Below are 19,068 nucleotides of genomic sequence, written 5' to 3' on the forward strand. Positions count from 1 at the left end.
ATGGTAAAATCCCTAAATTCCTTGCAATAGCTCGTTGAGAAATGTTGTTCTAAAACTGTTCGACAATTTGCTTACAAATTGGTGACCCTCACCCCATCCTTGTTTGTGAATTACTTAGCATTTCATGGAAGCTGCTTTTATACCCAATCATGGCACCCACCTGTTCCCAATTAGCCTGCACAACTGTGGGATGTTCCACATAAGTGTTTGATAAACATTCCTAATCTTTATCAGTATTTATTGCCACCTTTCCCAACTTCTTTGTCACGTGTTGCTGGCATCAAATTCTAAAGTTAATGATTATTTGCACACAAAAAAAAGTTTATCAGTTTTAACATCAAATATGTTGTCTTTGTAGCATATTCAACTGAATATGGGTTACAAATGATTTGCAAATCATTGTATTCCGTTTATATTTACATCTAACACAATTTCCCAACTCATACGGAAATAACATCCATCCAATGAAGTGTATATTGTCTTGAACATCAGTACACTCCAACAAGGAGGATGCTACATAATGGTTTATTTTAGTTGCTCGGTCGCTTTTCATGCGCGTGCCGGGTTCCATCTACACAAATGGAACCAACACAAGTTAACTTCATGATCTGTCGTTAAATAAGGACTAAAAACATGAGCAAATGTTGCATTTTTTTATGACACAGAGCAAACATTCTTGCTGGTCAAAGAAGTCCCATCAGGTGGAGGTTTGAGAGTGATCATATCCAAAACAGCTGATTGTCTTTAGCACCATTGGGAGCATCGCAAAGCCCATTTTGTCTTTTTTATCAATAATGAGTGAAAATATCAGCATGTTTACGTTCAAACATACAGTAAGTCCTTTAATAGTGTGTGTAAGCCCAGCAAGGCAGTGTTGTTGAGCTTTGAAAATGACAGCGCACAACAATGACGTCATCATAGTACAAGTCTCTGTTTGTGTCGTGCACACGCATTCACTGAGCGGAGAGTTTTGGAACTCAACACTCTGGCCAGCCTTTCCAAGTCTGAGTTTTTAAGGACAAAAGTATGCGTATGCGTGTAGGCCGAAACACAGAGATAAGTATGTGTTCATTAAGTATCCGTATTTGTGTGGACATGGCCTTAGATGAGCATATTCTGACCGGTTTGGAGGCGGCAGTAATAGCTCCAGTTCACATCTGCCGCAAGTTTTCACCGCGGCAGGGAAGACTACCAGAAACGACGAATGTCGCTGAGAAGTGACGAAGTTTCTAGTCAAAAGCTTCCAACCATTTGCCACATAGACGCTTCTTTGGCAGGTGAATGTTCAATTGTAGTCAGAGAAAAGTTGCATGTTTTTCTCCAACCTAATTTTCACCCTGTCATTATATTATACAGGTGGAACTTATAAATGTAGAATATCGTGTAAAAGTCTATTCATGTCAGCAATTCAACTTCAAATGTGAAACTAATATGTGATATTAACTAATTACATGCAAAGAGACATATGTCAAGCCTCTATTTAATACAACTTTGATTAACATGGCTTACAGTTTAAAAACAAAACAAACAAAAAAAACATGTTCTGATATTTTCAATTTCAAGTTTTTATAAGCTCTAAGCAGTAAGCAACAACATTATATCAAAGGTAAGTTTGAAAAAGCTCATGTTGCATACATGAGCCCATGTCATTATATTAGTTTCACCTTGTAAATGTAAACAAACCTGTTCACTGTATATCACAAGATATATTTTCTAGGTAATAATAATAATAGTAATAATGATGGATTAGATTTATATCACGCTTTTCTATTGTTAGATACTCAAAGCGCTCACAGAGAAGTTGGAACCCATCATTCATTCACACCTGGTGGTGGTAAGCTACATCAGTAGCCACAGCTGCCCTGGGGTAGACTGATGGAAGCGTGGCTGCCAGTTTGCGCCTACGGCCCCTCCGACCACCACCAATCATTCATTCACCAGTGTGAGCGACACCGGGGGCAAGGGTGAAGTGTCCTGCCCAAGGACACTACGGCAGCAATTTGGATGTCAATAGGTGGGAGGCGAACCTGCAACCCTCAGGTTTCTGGCACGGCCGCTCTACCCTCTACGCCATGCCGCCCCTAAATGACAAAAACTCTTAAAAGGTTTAAAAATGTTACATTCTTGTGTAATTTCCACATGCTATATTTTTTAAATCCCACAGATCTTTTTTATTTTTTAAATCTATTTAGTTTTTTTTCTATGGTATGTGCCACTTAAGACCTCACTGTTGGCTTTTTATATTCACGTTAGATCAAAACTAAACAAAATTGATGCTAACCCATCATAATGTTCTTTTTTAAGAATGGATAAGAGAACAGATAAAGAACCAAATCATTAAGCAGAATCGAAAGTGGAATCTGAACCGGAAAAATTTTATCAATTCTCATCCCTAGATTTGGGTATCGACGTGAAGATGAGTGTGGTGTCCCAGTGTGTTCCTCACCATACCACCTCCCCCACGTTGGAAGAGATCAGATATCTGATGAACTGCTTCATGTTGTTGTATATGGCTCTGCCCTCCTCCACAGCAGACACAATGGTGGAGAAGTTATCATCAGAAAGAATCATCTCTGATGCCGATTTGGCCACTGCTGTGCCAGAGCCCATGGCGATGCCGATTTCCGCTTTTTTCAGGGCGGGGGCGTCATTCACACCATCTCCAGTCTAGGATGTGAAAAGGTATTTATTGTAACTATATAATTAATCAGTTGAACTAACGTAGACAGCTGTTCTGAATATTTTCATTGTGAGAGAGTGCTTAATACACATCAAAATTCACATTCTAACACTTTTTCATTATTCAATAATTCCCCCTTCCTCATCTTCCCATCATTAAAACCCACACTGATGAGACAGGGAGCAGCCGAGAGGATCGGCCATGACAGCTTTTGATAGCTGGGTGTTCGATCGCAGCTTCTGAGGTGGAGTGAAACATGTCACGCCTCACCGACCTCTTGTCAGCTTATTCATCATACATAATTCATAAATGGAGGAAAAATAAAAAGCACTTCTCTACCTTGCAACAGTCAAGAGGTCTATTGCTAAATTAAAACAAAAATGTAGCTTTTAAAACCTTCGACTTTGGCCAAAATGATGAACATGTGCTTCTCAACTTTTGAAAACGCACACAACTGAACTAGACAAAAGTTATTGAAGGAAATTGTATTGTATTGTATGTAATGTATAATATAAATTGTGATTCACATTATATGTCATGTAAAATAAATAAATAACATATGCGATGCAAATTATTTAATGTACAGTTTATCGTGCAATGTATAGTATAGTATGTAAGGTATAGTATATTATGTGATGTATTGAATAGTATGTGGTGTATAGTATAGTATGTGTTGTACAGTATAATATGAGATGTATAGTGTGGTTTGTAATCCATCCATCCACCTCCTTCCGCTTATCCGCTTAGCCTAAGCTTAAAAGCCCAGACTTCCCTCTCCCCAGTTACTTCATCCAGCTCTTCCCGGGGGATCCTGAGGCGCTCCCATAGTCGCTCTACCGTGTCCTGGGTCTTTCCAGTTGTCTCCTTTGGGTCAAACTAAACTACTCCCCAGGGAGGTGTTCAAGTGGCTATTCTGACCAGATGCCTGAACCACCTTATCTGGCTCCTCTCGGTATGGAGGAGCGGCGGCTTTCTCTGAGCTCCCCTCAAATGACAGAGCTTCTCACTCTATTTCTAAGGGAAAACCCTGCCACACGAGTGACGAAACTAATTTCTGCCGCTTGTACTCCTGATCTTTCCCTTTCGGTCATAAAACAAAACTCATGACCATTGGTGTGGATAGGGACATACATTGACAGGTAAATGGACAGTTTTGCCTTCCGCCTTAGCTTTTTCATGACGATGGACCAATGCAAGATCCGCAAAACTGCAGACGCCGCACCGATTGGCCCGTCGATCTCACTATCCACAGCAAAGGTCTAATCTTGCAGCCACCAAACCTGATCCCCTCAACGCTCTAACTGTGCCGAGAAATTCTGTCCACAAAACTTATTCACAGATTCAGTGACAAAAGGCAGCCCAGGCGGAGTCCAACCCTTACTGAAAACGGCTCCGACTTGCAATCCAGACCAAACTCTGACACTGATCATTCAGGGAGCGGACCAACATAATCAGGCCACACTCTCCGAGAACTCTCCATAGGACTTGCCGAGGAACACGGCCGAATGCCTTCCCCAAGTCAACAAAGCACAAGTAGGCTGGTTTGGCAAACTCCCATGCACCCTCAAGGATCCTGCCGAGAGTATAGAGTTGGTCCAAAGTTGCACAACCAGAACAAAAATCACACTGCTCCTCCTGAATCCGACGTTCGACTATCCAGTGGAGCCTCCTCTCTCGTACACCTGAATGGACCTTACCGGGAAGGCTGAGGAGTGTGATCTCACGATAGTTTGAACACACTCTACGGTTCCCCTTTTTAAATAGAGGAACCACCAGCTTAGTCTGCCAATCCAGAGGCACCGCCCCTGATGTCCACGCAATGCTGCAGTCTTGTCAACCAAGACAGACCCACTTTAACCAGAGCCTTGAGGAACTCCGGGCGGATCTCATCCATCCCCATGGCCCTGCCACCAAGGAGCTTTTTAACCACCTCGGCATCCTCAGCCTCAGAAATAGGAGAGCCCACCACAGAGTGCCCAGGCACATCTTCCTCATCGGAAAGCGTGTCGTTGGAATTGAGGAGGTCTTTCAAGTATTCCTTCCACCGATCCACAAAATCCCCAGTTGATGACACCGTTCCCACGACACCGTCCCCACTATACACGGTGATGACAGTGTACTCCTTCCCCATCCTGAGGCGGCGGATGATGGTCCAGAACCGCTTCAAAGCTATCCGAAAGTCGTTCTCCATGGCTTCTCCAAACTCCTCCCATGTCTGAGTTTTTGCTTATGCAACCGCCAAAGCCGCACACCGCTTGGGCCCTTGGTTCCTGTCCGCTGCCTCCGGAGTCTCATAAGCCAAAAGAAACCGATGGGGACTCCTTTTTCAGCTAGACGGCATCCCTCACCTACACTAACTTCAGTTGATTTTTTATTACTATTTATCAAAAGTATGTGTGCTGTCTAAGAGTAATCTGTGATCATGTTTACACAGCATTTGTACAAAAATAACACTTCAGTTTGCATTGATTAAAGCAAGCTATAACAGACTGAACAACACATAACTTCAACTACTTCAACTTTAACAACCTCGCCTCCACATCAGACACATGACGACAATTCAATATAAAATAGAAACCATAAACAGTTGAATAATAAGAGTATGTGAAAGTTTGATTCCTACCTTGTTTACTTACCTAACGACCTCCTTAAAGTTTTCTAATCAATCAGCTAAAATGCGCCAAACACGGGGTGTTGGAGTGTGGAGTGTTTTGCACATCAGCTAGTGATGGATTTTATTTATGTGTAATTTGAAATTATATATACAGTAGTGCTTGAACATCTTTTATAGTGTCCACAAAGTTCAAAGAGCAGTAGGTGTTAAGTGCGACCAATTGTGAAATTAATCTGTTCGTCATAATTAATTTATACCATGAGTGGAAAAAGTTGTTTGGATTGGGTCATTTAAATTGATGCTGTGCAATTCATATGGGGAACAAAATTTAGGCACAAACACTACGGAGGTCAATTTATTGTTAAACTTATGATGTCAAACTCCATTTTTTTCCCCCAAAAAAGGGTGGGTAATTCTACCTGCTTTTTGGCAAATAAGCAAAAACCACAGTCAGGACCCTTCCTCCCACCTGGAGGAAGAAGGAGACTACCCTTTTGGCGACATAGTTTAACTCCAACGTACAGGCTCTAAACTGGAGGGCAACAAGTTTTGCCACCATTGCCGTTCGACTCTCACTGCTTTCAACGCAGAGGTGGAATTAGGTCAGACCCCTCTTGAAAAAAATGGTTGCAAAGACCTTGTTATGCGTTGAGGTGAGTCTGACTTTATTTAGCCTGAACTTGTCAACCTTGTACACAGGCGCAGGTTCCTTCCTCCCCAAAGAAGTGATATATCACACGTATTAAGAGCTGAATTCAGCAGTGTAGGATAGGACGGCCAAGATCTCTGCTTGTGGTGTACATTAATTTACGTGATGTATGGTAATGTTCTTCATTATCCTCACCATGGCAGTAATTTCATCGAAGGACTGCAGGTATCCCACAATCTTTGACTTGTGAGCTGGTTCCACACGTGCAAAACATCTTGCATGTTTAACGGCTTCTTTCTGGGCATCTGCTGAGAGATCATCAAACTCGCGGCCGGTGTAGGCCTTCCCTTTCACGTCCTCCTCCTCACCAAAGATGCCGATGCGTCTGCAGATGGCCACCGCTGTACCTTTGTTGTCCCCTGTGATCATGATGACACGGATACCTGCCTTGTTGCACAGTTTCACCGAGCCTGTGACCTCCTTCCTGGGTGGGTCTAGCATACCCACACAGCCAATGAATGTGAGGCCCAGCTGAGTGGAGACAACATGGGAAGATGATGAGTACAAACACATAGTAGTAGTATGCAGTGGTGACTCAGCAACTAGAGATGCGCGGTTTGCGGTCTCATCCGCGGAGTCCGCGGATGAACTGCGGGTCGGGCGGGTGACAAGACGAAAAAATTGATTTTATTTAGATTCGGGCGGGTGGCGGTTGAACCATCCGGAAATATCTAATATATACATGGTTCTGGGATTGGTATCCTTTGCCATCCAAAGAGCTATTTAAGACACGTGTCACAAAGCGAAGAAGACAATAGGAGACGCTAATATTCTCTAGAATGACCGCCGGCAGTCACCCAGATAATAAGTATTAGGGTGTGCTATGAAGCCATTGACTTTGTCGCCCTCTACAGCATGTACGATCTGCTTGTCAGTCCAGCATCATGTTGTATGTGGCTTCTGCAGCAACACGCACACGACTGCAAGGCATACTGGGTGACACAGAGTACACTAATGGTTGTGATATAAACAATTTTAACACTCTTAGTAATTAGCGCCATGCTGTGAAGACACACCAAACAAGATTGCCAAACACATTTCGGGAGGGTATCCTCCCAGTAACACAACATAAACGCAACACAACAAATACCCAGAATCCTTTGTATCCATGATATTCCTGACTATTTTATACACACCGCTAGCAGCAAACCCCTCCGCCCCCCACCCCGTGCGTCGGTAAGGTGGGCGGGGTTGGGGGCGCGGGGGTGTAAAATCTATTCAGGAATTGTAACGGATACAAAGGATTCTGGGTATTTGTTGTGTTGCGTTTATGTTGTGTTACTGTGAGGATGTTCTCCCGAAATGTGTTTTTCAATCTTGTGTGGTGTGGCTTCACAGCGTGGCGCATATTACTAAGAGTGTTAAAGTTCTTTATATAACAACCATCAGTGTACTCTGTGTCACCCAGTATGCCTTTCAATCTTGTACGTTAGATTGCGTAAGCTGCACACATGTTGACAGACTAATAATCGGTGTGTACATGTTGTTGAAGGTGTCAAAAGTCAATGGCTTCACAGCACGTCCATATCCTTTTCATCACGATGAACACCAATTAAATAATAGCAAGAACATTAGCGGCTCTTATTGTCTTCATTACTCTGTGAAATGGGTTTAGATAGCTGTAAAGGTGGCCAACCTCTGATGTATTTCAGCGGTCGGGTGGCGGGCGGTTGCGTTTCTGATAAAATGTTGGTTCGGGTGGACGGCGGGTGGATGACGACTTTGGTGATGCGGTTGTGGATGATATAATTGCCTATCCGCGCATCTCTATCAGCAACACACAAATATGGGGCAATTGCCCTGCAAATGGCACAGTTATGATTGAGACCTACAAACTCTGCCCAGCACCAAGTAACTGAGACATAGAATCCAAGTAATCGCATCAATGTGCATTCCTACTTCTAACAGCTAACAGTTTGAACGTTTTGTAATGTCTAATAATTGTGTTGTGTGCTGGAAATACTAGTAAGTGTTAACTGTTTTGCCATTTTTCTTATAAAACTAAATCTCTCTTTAATTAACAATTAGGAAAATATGCTGAAGTTGTTTCAAACTACAGATACCTACCTCATACTCTATAAACTTGCTGGAATTCTCCAAGGCCATTTGTTCTTTAAGTGGTGGGTTGTCATGTGTGGCCAAGGCCAGGCAGCGCAGGGTGTCCCGCCCCGTGCTCCACTCACGGACCTTCAATAGGAGCTGGTCACGTAAGGCTGATGTCAGTGCCACCTTCCCAGTTCCCACCCGCAGGTATTGACAACGTTCGAGCACGCTTTCTGGAGCACCCTGGTGGACAAGACGGTAATTGACTCAACAGGAAAATACCAAAAAGACTATATAAACGCATTTTAAATGACAAAATCTGTAATGGTATTATTCAAACAAACCTTAATGAACATCTTGCTCCCTGAGCCTGCTTTGACTGACGTGCAGTACACTGACATGGACTTGCGGTCACGAGAGAACTCCAAGGTGAACTCTTTTTTCATTAGCTGCTTGATAACCTAAAAGAAGCGCAACAGAAAAATATCAGCAAGGAACAACATAATACTGAAAAATAGCAGGTACTAATGGTAAGCGTATTGCAGGTGATTTACAAAAGACTGTGCACAAAAGTATAAAACTGGTGAAGACTGTCCTATTCATATGAGGATTGTGTGTGTACTACCATGGAGGTAGTCATTTACTGCATATTCATGACATCATGTGTTGTTTTGTTAGGGTTAGCACGCAACTATAATTCATATCACCTTTTCTGGCCTATTAAATGCTCTCTCAGAACCTACGGTAAAGTGCGTTCTGGGAGACGTCTGCAATAACTATGGTGCTGGAATGATCCAAACACAAGAAAATGAATGTGGCAAGAGAATTTGTCATATAGGAGATATATCATGTTTGGTGTCTGCAGGCTCCAAATCAGACCTTAAATTATTTAATAGCTCAAAGAAGGAATTAGTGGACGGACCGAATAGTCTATGGCCCCGTTTACACTACACACCAAATTTTACTTTTTTGCCCTAAAGTGACAATAATCAGATTTTTTTTGCTAGTCCAAACACTCCAAATCACTTAAAATATGTTTTTGCATCAGATTCAGGTTACCGGTACATCAGGAGGTAGTTTGAATGTGATCTTTTCAAATTTGACTTAAAGGTGCCATATGTAGTAATGTGGCCAGAAATGGTACTGCAATCATGGTCAAAATTATGTAGTCCCCTCCCACTATCCATAAACAGTTTCTCTTGTTTATGCTTCTTGCAAGATGGTTTACTACACACCCCGTTTCCATATGAGTTGGGACATTGTGTTAAATGTAAATATATACAGAATACAATGATTTGCAAATAATTGTCAACCCATTTTCAGTTGAATATGCTACAAAGACAACATATTTAATGTTCAAACTGATAAAAAAAAAATGTTTTTGCAAATAGTCATTAACTTTAACATTTGATGCCAGCAACACGTGACAAAGAAGCACTAAATACTGATAAAGTTGAGGAATGCTCATCAAACACTTATTTGGAACATCCCACAGGTGTGCAGGCTAATTGGGAACAGGTGGGTGCCATGATTGGGTACAAAAACAGCTTCCCAAAAGATGCACAGTCTTTCACAAGAAAGGATGGTGCGAGGTAAACCCCTTTGTCCACAACTGCGTGAGCAAATAGTCAAACAGGTTAAGAACAACGTTTCTCAAAGTGCAATTGCAAGACATTTAGGGTTTTCAACATCTACGGTCCATAATATCATCAAAAGGTTCAGAGAAACTGGAGAAATCCCTCCACGTAAGCGGCATGGCCGTAAACCAACATTGAATGACCGTGACTTTCGATCCCTCAGACGGCACTGTATAAAAAACCGACATCAATCTCTAAAGGATATCACCACATGGGCTCTGGAAAACTTCAGAAAACCACTGTCACTAAATACAGTTTGCCGCTACATCTGTAAGTGCAAGTTAAAGGCCTACTGAAAAGAGATTTTCTTATTTAAACAGGGATAGCAGGTCCATTCTGTGTGTCATACTTAATCATTTCGCGATATTGCCATATTTTTGCTGAAAGAATTTAGTAGAGAACATCGACGATAAAGTTCGCAACTTTTGGTCGCTAATAAAAAAGCCTTGCCTTTACCGGAAGTAGTGGACGATGTGCGCGTGACCTCACCGGTGTGAGGGCTCCTCACATCCTCACATTGTTTATAATGTGAGCCTCCAGCAGCAAGATCTATTCGTACCGAGAAAGCCACAATTTCCCCATTAGTTTGAGCGAGGATGAAAGATTTGTGGATGAGGAAAATTAGAGTGAGGCACTAAAAAAAAAAAAAGCGACGACTCCAGGCGGCGGGAGTGGTAGCGTTTCAGATGTAACTGGACAAATTTAATAGGATAATTCTGGAAAATCCCATATCTGCTTATTGTTTTAATAGTGTTTTAGTGAGATTCTAAAGTCATACCTGCAATTCGGATGGCTGCGGGGAACGCCAGTGTCTCTCAGAGAAGCCGATGGAGGAGCCAAGATCATAGATGCCTTTTTAACAGCTACAGGAGAAGGTCCCATAATCCACTGAAGTCTCCGGTAAGAGCTGACTTAATATCACAATTTTCCCATCCAAAAACTTGCAGGTTGACGTAGAGAAACATGTTCGCTTGACCGCTCTGTGTTAAAGCTTCACAACAAAGAAACACCGGCTGTGTCTCGGTGCTAAAGGTAGCTGCAATCCACCGCTTTCCACCAACAGCATTCTTATTTATAGTCTCCATTATTAATTGAACAAATTGCAAAAGATTCAGCAACATATATATATATGGTGGCGATAAAATGTCCCCTCCAATCAATAACGTCACAAACACGCGTCATCATACGCCTCATCATACCGCGACGTTTTCAACAAGAAACTCCTCGGGAAATTTAAAATTGTAATTTAGTAAACTAAACCGGCCGTATTGGCATGTGTTGCAATGTTAAGATTTCATTATTGATATATAAACTATCAGACTGCGTGGTCGGTAGTAGTTGGTTTCAGTAGGCCTTTAAAACTCTACTATGCAAAGCGAAAGCCATTTATCAACAACATCCAGAAATGCCGCCGGCTTCTCTGGGCCCGAGATTATCTAAGATGGACTGATGCAAAGTGGAAAAGTGTTCTGTGGTCTGACGAGTCCACATTTTAAATTATTTTTGTGTCATCCGGACCAAAGGGGAAGCGGACCATCCAGACTGCTATCGGAGCAAAGTTCAAAAGCCAGCATCTGTGATAGTATGGGGGTGCATTAGTGCCCAAGGCATGGGTAACTTACACATCTGTGAAGGCACCATTAATGCTGAAAGGTTTCATACAGGTTTTGGAACAACATATGCTGCCGTCCAAGCGCCGTGTTTTTCATGGACGCCCCTGCTTATTTCAGCAAGATAATACCAAGCCACATTCAGCACGTGTTACAACAGCGTGGCTTCGTGAAAAAAGAGTGCGGGTACTTTCCTGGCCCGCCTGCAGTCCAGACCTGTCTCCCATCGAAAATGTGTGGCGCATTATGAAGCGAATAAAACAAGAATGGAAAATAATTCCACTTTCAAAGCTTCAACAATTAGTTTCCTCAGTTCCCAAACGTTTATTGAGTGTTGTTAAAAGAAAAGGTGATGCAACACAGTGGTGAACATGCCCTTCCCCAACTACTTTGGCACGTGTTGCAGTCATGAAATTCTAAGTTAATTATTATTTGCAAAAAAAAATAAATAAAGTTTATGAGTTTGAACATCAAATATCTTGTCTTTGTATTGCATTCAATTGAATATGGGTTGAAAAGGATTTGCAAATCATTGTATTCCGTTTATATTTACATCTAACACAATTTCCCAACTAATATGGAAACGGGGTTTGTAAGTAATTATGCCACATTTTACTGATGTGGATTTGCCAAATGTATTTGTAAAGTTACAAAGCAATATTTTCGTCAAGAGTCGGGACAGACTGTTGCCATTACACTGCTAAAATGTCTAGTTTGACCGCACGGACCCCCATCGAAATGATTATAAATAATTATACAAACCCCGTTTCCATGTGAGTTGGGAAATTGTGTTAGATGTAAATACAAACGGAATACAATGATTTGAAAATCATTTTCAAACTACATTCAGTTGAATATGCACTACAAAGACAATATATTTGATTTTCAAACTCACAAACTATTTTTTTTGCAAATAATAATTAACTTAGAATTTCATGGTTGCATGAGAGTTCAAATAATCATTACCTAAGAATTTAATGGCAGCAACACATTGCAAAAACAATTGGCAGAAGGGGACTTTTTACCACTGTGCCAAAGCCACATGTGTTACATAACCTTTCCATTGAACAACACTCAGTAAACGTTTGGGAACTAAGGAGACCAATTTTTGAAGCTTTTCAGGTGGAATTATTTCCCATTTTAGGCTTCACACACACTTTCAATGGTAGGCAGGTCCGGACTACAGGCAGGCCAGTCTAGTACCTGCACTCTTTCACTATGAAGCCACGCTGTTGTAACACGTGGCTTTGCATTGTCTTGCTGAAATAAGCAGATTCATGATAACGTTGCTTGTATGGCAACATACGTTGCTCCAAAATCAAAGGACTCCGGCTTCGTAGTGATTCCCAGGGCCCAAAAAAAGTCTGCGGGCTATAGAGCGTTTTCCATTCGGGCTCCAGTAGTCTGGAATGCCCTCCCGGTAACAGTTCGAGATGCTTCCTCAGAAGAAGCATTTAAGTCTCATCTTAAAACGTATTTGTATACTCTAGCCTTTAAAAAGACCTCCTTTTTAGATCAGTTGATCTGCAGTTTCTTTTCTTTTTCTCCTATGTCCCCCCTCCCTTGTGGAGGGAGTCCGGTCCGGTGGCCATGGATGAATTATTGGCTGTCCAGAGTCGGGACCCAGGATGGACCGCTCGCCTGTGTATCGGTTGGGGACATCTCTGTGCTGTTGATCCGCCTCCGCTTGGGATGGTTTCCTGCTGGCTCCACTTTGGATGGGACTCTCTACTATATTGGATCCACTTTGGACTTGATTCTCACGGTTACGTTAGATCCACTATGGATTGGACTTTCACAATATCATGTTAGATCCACTCGACATCCATTGCTTTCGGTCCCCTGGGGGGGGGTTGCCCACATATGCGGTCCTCTCCAAGGTTTCTCATAGTCATCATTGTCCTTTCCCCGTATGTGGGCCCTACAGAGGATGTTGTTGGGGTTTGTGCAGCCCTTTGAGGCACTTGTGATTTAGGGCTTGTGGAGAGACGCAGCCGACGGGCCGACAGCGGGCTGAGAGAAGCGGCCCTGACCATGATGGAGGCCAGGAGGCGGGGCATGCGGCGGCGAGGAGAGGCGTGCAAACGCGGGGCGGCACGATACGGCAATTTGAGTCAGGTGCGTACAACACACACCTGCTCACAATCTCTCCATCTGCTGTTAGACAATAAGAGAGGCGAGGGGGGCACGATCGCAGAGAGGACGGAGGATGAAACCACGGCAAGCAGACCACGAGCGCGACAATCAAGACCCAGAGCGAGATGACGAACCCCCGCAGTGGACGCAAGCGCCGGACGCCAAAAGGCGTGCAGCAGCGGCAAGCAGGCAGTACCTGCGCACTGAAAACTGGCGCGACCAAAGGGCCAGAAGACAAAAGATTTTTTGAAAGAATAAATCAAAGTCAAACCGGCTACGATGCGTCGTGTGTCCAGTGTACCCGCAACCTACCCCAGGACGGCAGGAAGTCTGTCGCAGGGCTATATAAACAAACATTGATTGATTGATTGATTGATGTACCTTTCAGCATTAATTGTGCCTTTACAGATGTGTAAGTTACCCAGGCCTTGGGCACTAATACACCCCCATACCATCATGGATGGTGGCTTTTGAACTTTTCGCCTAAAACAATCCGGATGGTTCTTTTCCTCTTTGGTCCGGAGTACACAACATCCACAGTTTCCAAAAACAATTTGAAATGCGGACTCGTCAGACCACAGAACACCTTTCCACTTTGCATCAGTCCATCTTCGATGTGCTCGGGCCCAGCGAAGCTGGCAGAATTTCTGGATGTTGTTGATAAATGGCTTTTGCTTTGTATAGTAGAGTTTTAACTAGCACTTACAGATGTAGCGACCAACTGTAGTTACTGACAGTGGTTTTCTGAAGTGTTCCTGAGCCCATGTCGTGATATCCTTAACACACTGATGTTGCTCTCTGATGCAGTACCACCTGAGGGATCGAAGGACTATAATATCATCGCTTACGTGCAGTGATTTCTCCAGATTATCTGAACCTTTTGATGATATTATGGAATGTAGCTGGTGAAATCCCTAAATTCCTTGCAATAGCTTGTTCAGAAATGTTGTTCTTAAACTGTTCGACAAGTTGCTCCCGCATTTGTTCACAAAGTGGTGACTCCCCCCCCCCCCTTGTTTGTGAATGACTGAGCATTTCATGGAAGCTTCTTTCATAGCCAATCATGACACCCACCTGTTTCCAAATAGCCTGTTCACCTGTGGGATGTTCCATATAGGTGTTTGATGAGCATTCATCAACTTTTTCAGTATTGTTTGCCACTTGTGCCAGCTTTTTGAAACATGTAGCAGGCATCAAATTCCAAATGAGCTAATATTTGCAAAATATAAAGTTTTCCAGTTTGAACGTTAAGTATCTTCTATTCAATTGAATATTGGTTGAAAAGGATTTGCAAATCATGGTATTTTGTTTTTATTTACAATTTACACAACGTGCCAACTTCATTGGTTTTGGGGTTTTCAAATTGCTAATATTTAAATATCCTAATATAGTACCGTTTGATTTTATATGAATGCCTATAAAAGGAGAAAATTGGTGCCCATCTCTAACTGTACAGCACTGTTATGTACTTCCTCTTGTGGCTCACCAAATTGCAAGCCCCAGCACGCTCCACCTTGCTGAGTCCTGACAAATCAGTTCTGAAGACGTTCATCTTTTCAACCAAGGTTGTTAGAGCAGTTTCTGTGGCTTCTCCTACTTTCTCATACACACCTTTGTCCTGAAAGAAACATAAATAGCTATTGTCAAGCTAAATGACTACAAATGACATGGAAAGAATGATTTGTGTTGATCTTTCATTGCATGGTATTCACAGGCTAGCAGTACTTGTTGAGACTGTGTTTAGTAGTTTTAGTTTGATTTTCTGCAATCAGCAGAGTGTGCTCTTCTAAAAATGAGGCAGTTGATAAATTACTTTATTGTGATCTTGCACGACAATACATTGTCCTGATACCAATATTTTGATAGTGGTACCAAAATGTATTTTGATATTTTTCAAAATAAAGGGGACCAAGTAACAAAATGTATTTTGATACTTTTCAAAATAAAGGGGACCACACAAAAGTTTAATGATTGGGTTTATTTTAACAGAAAATCTCATAATACATTACACATTCTTTTCTTATTGCAATCAAAATATAATTTTGTGATAAAATAAGATCGTATACATTCAAGACAGCTACTCTTTAGTAGTAAGTAATGTATTCGTATGGCTGCTAACTTATGCTATGACATATTGTATCATTTCCCATTCTATTGTTTTGTCAGAATTATGAGATACAAGCAGTAGATAATGGATTATTAATCTACTTGATCATTTACTGTTAATATCTGGTTACTTTCTGTTCAACATGATCTATCTGCAGTTCTGTTAAAATGATATAAGCACTCATTCCTTTGATGTTTGGATACTTTACATTAGTTTTAGATGATTCCATAAATTTTGGTATCAATCCAATACCAAGTATTTACAGGATCATAGATTGGTCATAAGTAAGATTCTCCTGTATTCAGGGACATATTTCCAGACTTTATAAACAATAAAAAAATGACAAAAGATTTTGTGTTGTATGTATAAGCCACCCATTTTTTCTATTATTTTACATCGAGGAGCAAGTGCTTTTAGCGGTTAGCTAATGTATCCTCCTACGGCAGGGGTAGGGAACCTGCGGCTCTAGAGCCAGATGTGGCTCTGTTGATGACTGCATCTTGCTCTCAGATAAATCTTAGCTGACATTGCTTAACACGATAAGTAATGAATGATTCCGCTGGTAATCACAGGGTTAAAAATAACGTTCAAAATTAAAAACATTCTCATGCATTTTATTCCATCAATCCAAGAAGTATTTAATTTATTATTTGTTAGCTTCAGAATAACAATTTTATTAAAAAGAATAAGAGACTTATTATACTCTAAAAATGTTAGTCTAACTTAAAAATGCGCGCATTTAGTTGTATTCAGTGTTAAAAAATATTGGCAACACTTTAGTATGGGGAACATATTCTAAGTAACAAAGACTTAATTAAGAGTTATTTAGACACTAGGGGACCATATAAGGGTTAGGGTTACTAATAAGCAATAATTCTGAGGTTATAAGGGAAGACTCTTAGTTAATGGCTTACTGCTTGTAAAATAAGGCCATGCAGAAAAAGGCATTAATAAGTACTTAAAAATGACAAATTAAGAGCCAATATGTTACAAATTTGCATGTTAATAAGCAACTGATTAATGGTGAATATGTTCCCCATATCAAAGTATTACCAAAATATAATATGGCTCTCACAGAAATAAGTTTTTAAAATATTTGGCCTTCATGGCTCTCTCAGCCAAAAAGGTTCCCGACCCTTGTCCTACGGTGTGTCGTGAAGCATGTTTAGCTATTCTTCGTACTGTAGGGATGATACTTGTAAGAAACGTACTTCATTTATCACCATGGAGGCGAGGATTAGCAATTTAGGTCGCTAAAACACTGGATGTTAGCCGTTAACTATCTATGTTTTAAAGCACCTCTTGTAGGGCTGCTCTTAAGTGTTGATAGCTTCACATTTATCGTTTGTTTTTAAGCCAAAATACATCCATTGTGCCTCTTATGTCTCCACACCGTGTCTGCTAGTAAGTACTGCGTACATGTGCGTTACTGAACATGCACCTCGGCTCGTATTACCAGCAATGTCACAACAGTACAGAGTAATGTCTGTAAAAAAATAAATACTACCGGTATTTATTAGAGACAGTATTGCACCGTTTTTAATTAATTAGTTCCGCTGTACTTTCTTAGTACCGGTAAACCGTACAACCCTAATACATACACAATAAAAGTAATTTACCTGCCTCATTCTTAGACAAGCACACACTGCTGATTGCACAAAATCAAACTTAAGAACACTTTAACTGTGTTTAGTTGTCTAACAGTTTCACTTCAGCAGATGTTTAGAAAAGTTATTAAGAACATGACATGCGTTTGGTCAAATTGACTTTTCTCTTCTGAATTCCATCCCATAAAAGGAGACTTCATCATTGAGTGCATAAATTCACTCATTCCCACTGTTGTCCTAATAAGGACATTGGTTTGCTATGTGAGTCCAACTAGTCCTTGGAAATAACTAATGGCCAACCATTTGCTGGCGCGACCAAAGATAAAATAGTCCTTCAGTACTAAACTGCTCTTCTTCCTCACGTATTTAATCCGGCCACACACTAAACTGCGGGTAAAAATGTTGCTTTTTCACAACCGGGCTCTTCAACCAGACGATGACAAAAAAGTGAAAAAAAAATTAAATAATTTTTCACATCAACTATTTCTGATGTGTGCTTGTGTGTGATAACCTTATTGTAATCCAGTGAGGAGTCATTGCACATTGAACACACAGTGGCCAACTCCAAAAGTCCATCATAGTCTCCACAATGGACTGACTTGTCTCCTTTCAATCTGCAAAAAAAAAACACACACGCACACACACACACACACACGCACACACACGCACACACACACACGCACACACACGCACACACACACACACACACACACACACACACACACACACACACACACACACACACACACACGCACACACACGCACACACACGCACGAAAGACAGAAGGTGAAACGCCTCATTAATATTTATGAAACCATTTAGTTGATTAACGTTGCAGGGATTAGCAGGGAAACAATAGTCGTGTTTAACACTTGCATGTGTGTGTTCTGAAAGCGGTGCTGCTTGTATAAGCACCTTGTAAAATTCCCAGTAGAAAACACAGTCGCTGCAAGCAAAACTCCCACACAAGAACCCACACAGCACTGTTATGAAATCCACATTCCCACTTAAAGCTGAAACAATATACAGTATAGTTAATACTTAAAAAGTGTAGTGTATAGTTAATGAATAATATGGAAAAACTAAACAGTACTACGGTTGTCATGATACCAGGATTTCAGTATTCAATATTGATAACCTTTAAATTTACAAGATTGTTGATACTTATAAAACGCCACAAACAAAATAAAAAAGTTGAAATAAAACTAATACTATGTTATATTCTAAAAAGAACAGCCGTGGCATGTAGCCTTTACATATGTAAAACAAACAAAACTGTTATTAGTATTCTTTCAATATAGTTGTAGTATGACAAAATCTGGACAATGGTTATCACAAACCCCGTTTCCATACGAGTTGGGAAATTGTGTTAGATGTAAATATAAACGGAATACAATGATTTGCAAATCCTTTTCAACCCATATTCAATTGAATGCACTTCAAAGACAAGATAAACTTTTGTTGTTTTTTTTTGCAAATAATAATTAACTTAGAATTTCATGGCTGCAACATGTGCCAAAGTAGTTGGGAAAGGGCTTGTTCACCATTGTGTTGCATCACCTTTTCTTTCAACAACACTCAATAAATGTTTGGAAACTGAGGAAACTAATTGTTGAAGCTTTGAAAGTAGAATTATTTCCCATTCTTGTTTTATGTAGAGCTTCAGTCGTTCAAGAGTCCGGGGTCTCCGCTGTCGTATTTTACGCTTCATAAAGCGCCACACATTTTCGATGGGAGATAGGTCTGGACTGCAGGCGGGCCAGGAAAGTACCCGCATTCTTTTTTTACGAAAACACGCCGTTGTAACACGTGCTGAATGTGGCTTGGCATTGTCTTGATGAAATAAACAGGGGCGTCCATGAAAAAGACGGCGCTTAGATGGCAGCATATGTTGTTCCAAAACCTGTATGTACCCTTCAGCATT

At 41.2% G+C, this 19,068-nt stretch overlaps 1 protein-coding gene across 2 annotated transcripts in view; it reads right to left on the reverse strand.

Annotated features, from left to right (window-relative positions):
- Window positions 1-19,068, reverse strand: part of atp2a3 (ATPase sarcoplasmic/endoplasmic reticulum Ca2+ transporting 3) — a 178,778-nt gene that overhangs the window by 42,256 nt on the left and 117,454 nt on the right. For both annotated transcript variants that reach the window (XM_061898272.1, XM_061898271.1), the window contains 6 exons: window positions 17,655-17,757; window positions 14,916-15,047; window positions 8,391-8,507; window positions 8,071-8,289; window positions 6,139-6,474; window positions 2,447-2,667 (listed from right to left, as the gene is read on the reverse strand). In XM_061898272.1, the coding sequence (XP_061754256.1) occupies window positions 2,447-2,667; window positions 6,139-6,474; window positions 8,071-8,289; window positions 8,391-8,507; window positions 14,916-15,047; window positions 17,655-17,757 (1,128 nt within the window). The remainder of the gene's footprint in view (window positions 1-2,446; window positions 2,668-6,138; window positions 6,475-8,070; window positions 8,290-8,390; window positions 8,508-14,915; window positions 15,048-17,654; window positions 17,758-19,068) is intronic.

The sequence above is a fragment of the Nerophis ophidion genome, linkage group LG04 (genome assembly GCF_033978795.1).
Source record: "Nerophis ophidion isolate RoL-2023_Sa linkage group LG04, RoL_Noph_v1.0, whole genome shotgun sequence".
Classification (NCBI taxonomy): domain Eukaryota; kingdom Metazoa; phylum Chordata; class Actinopteri; order Syngnathiformes; family Syngnathidae; genus Nerophis; species Nerophis ophidion.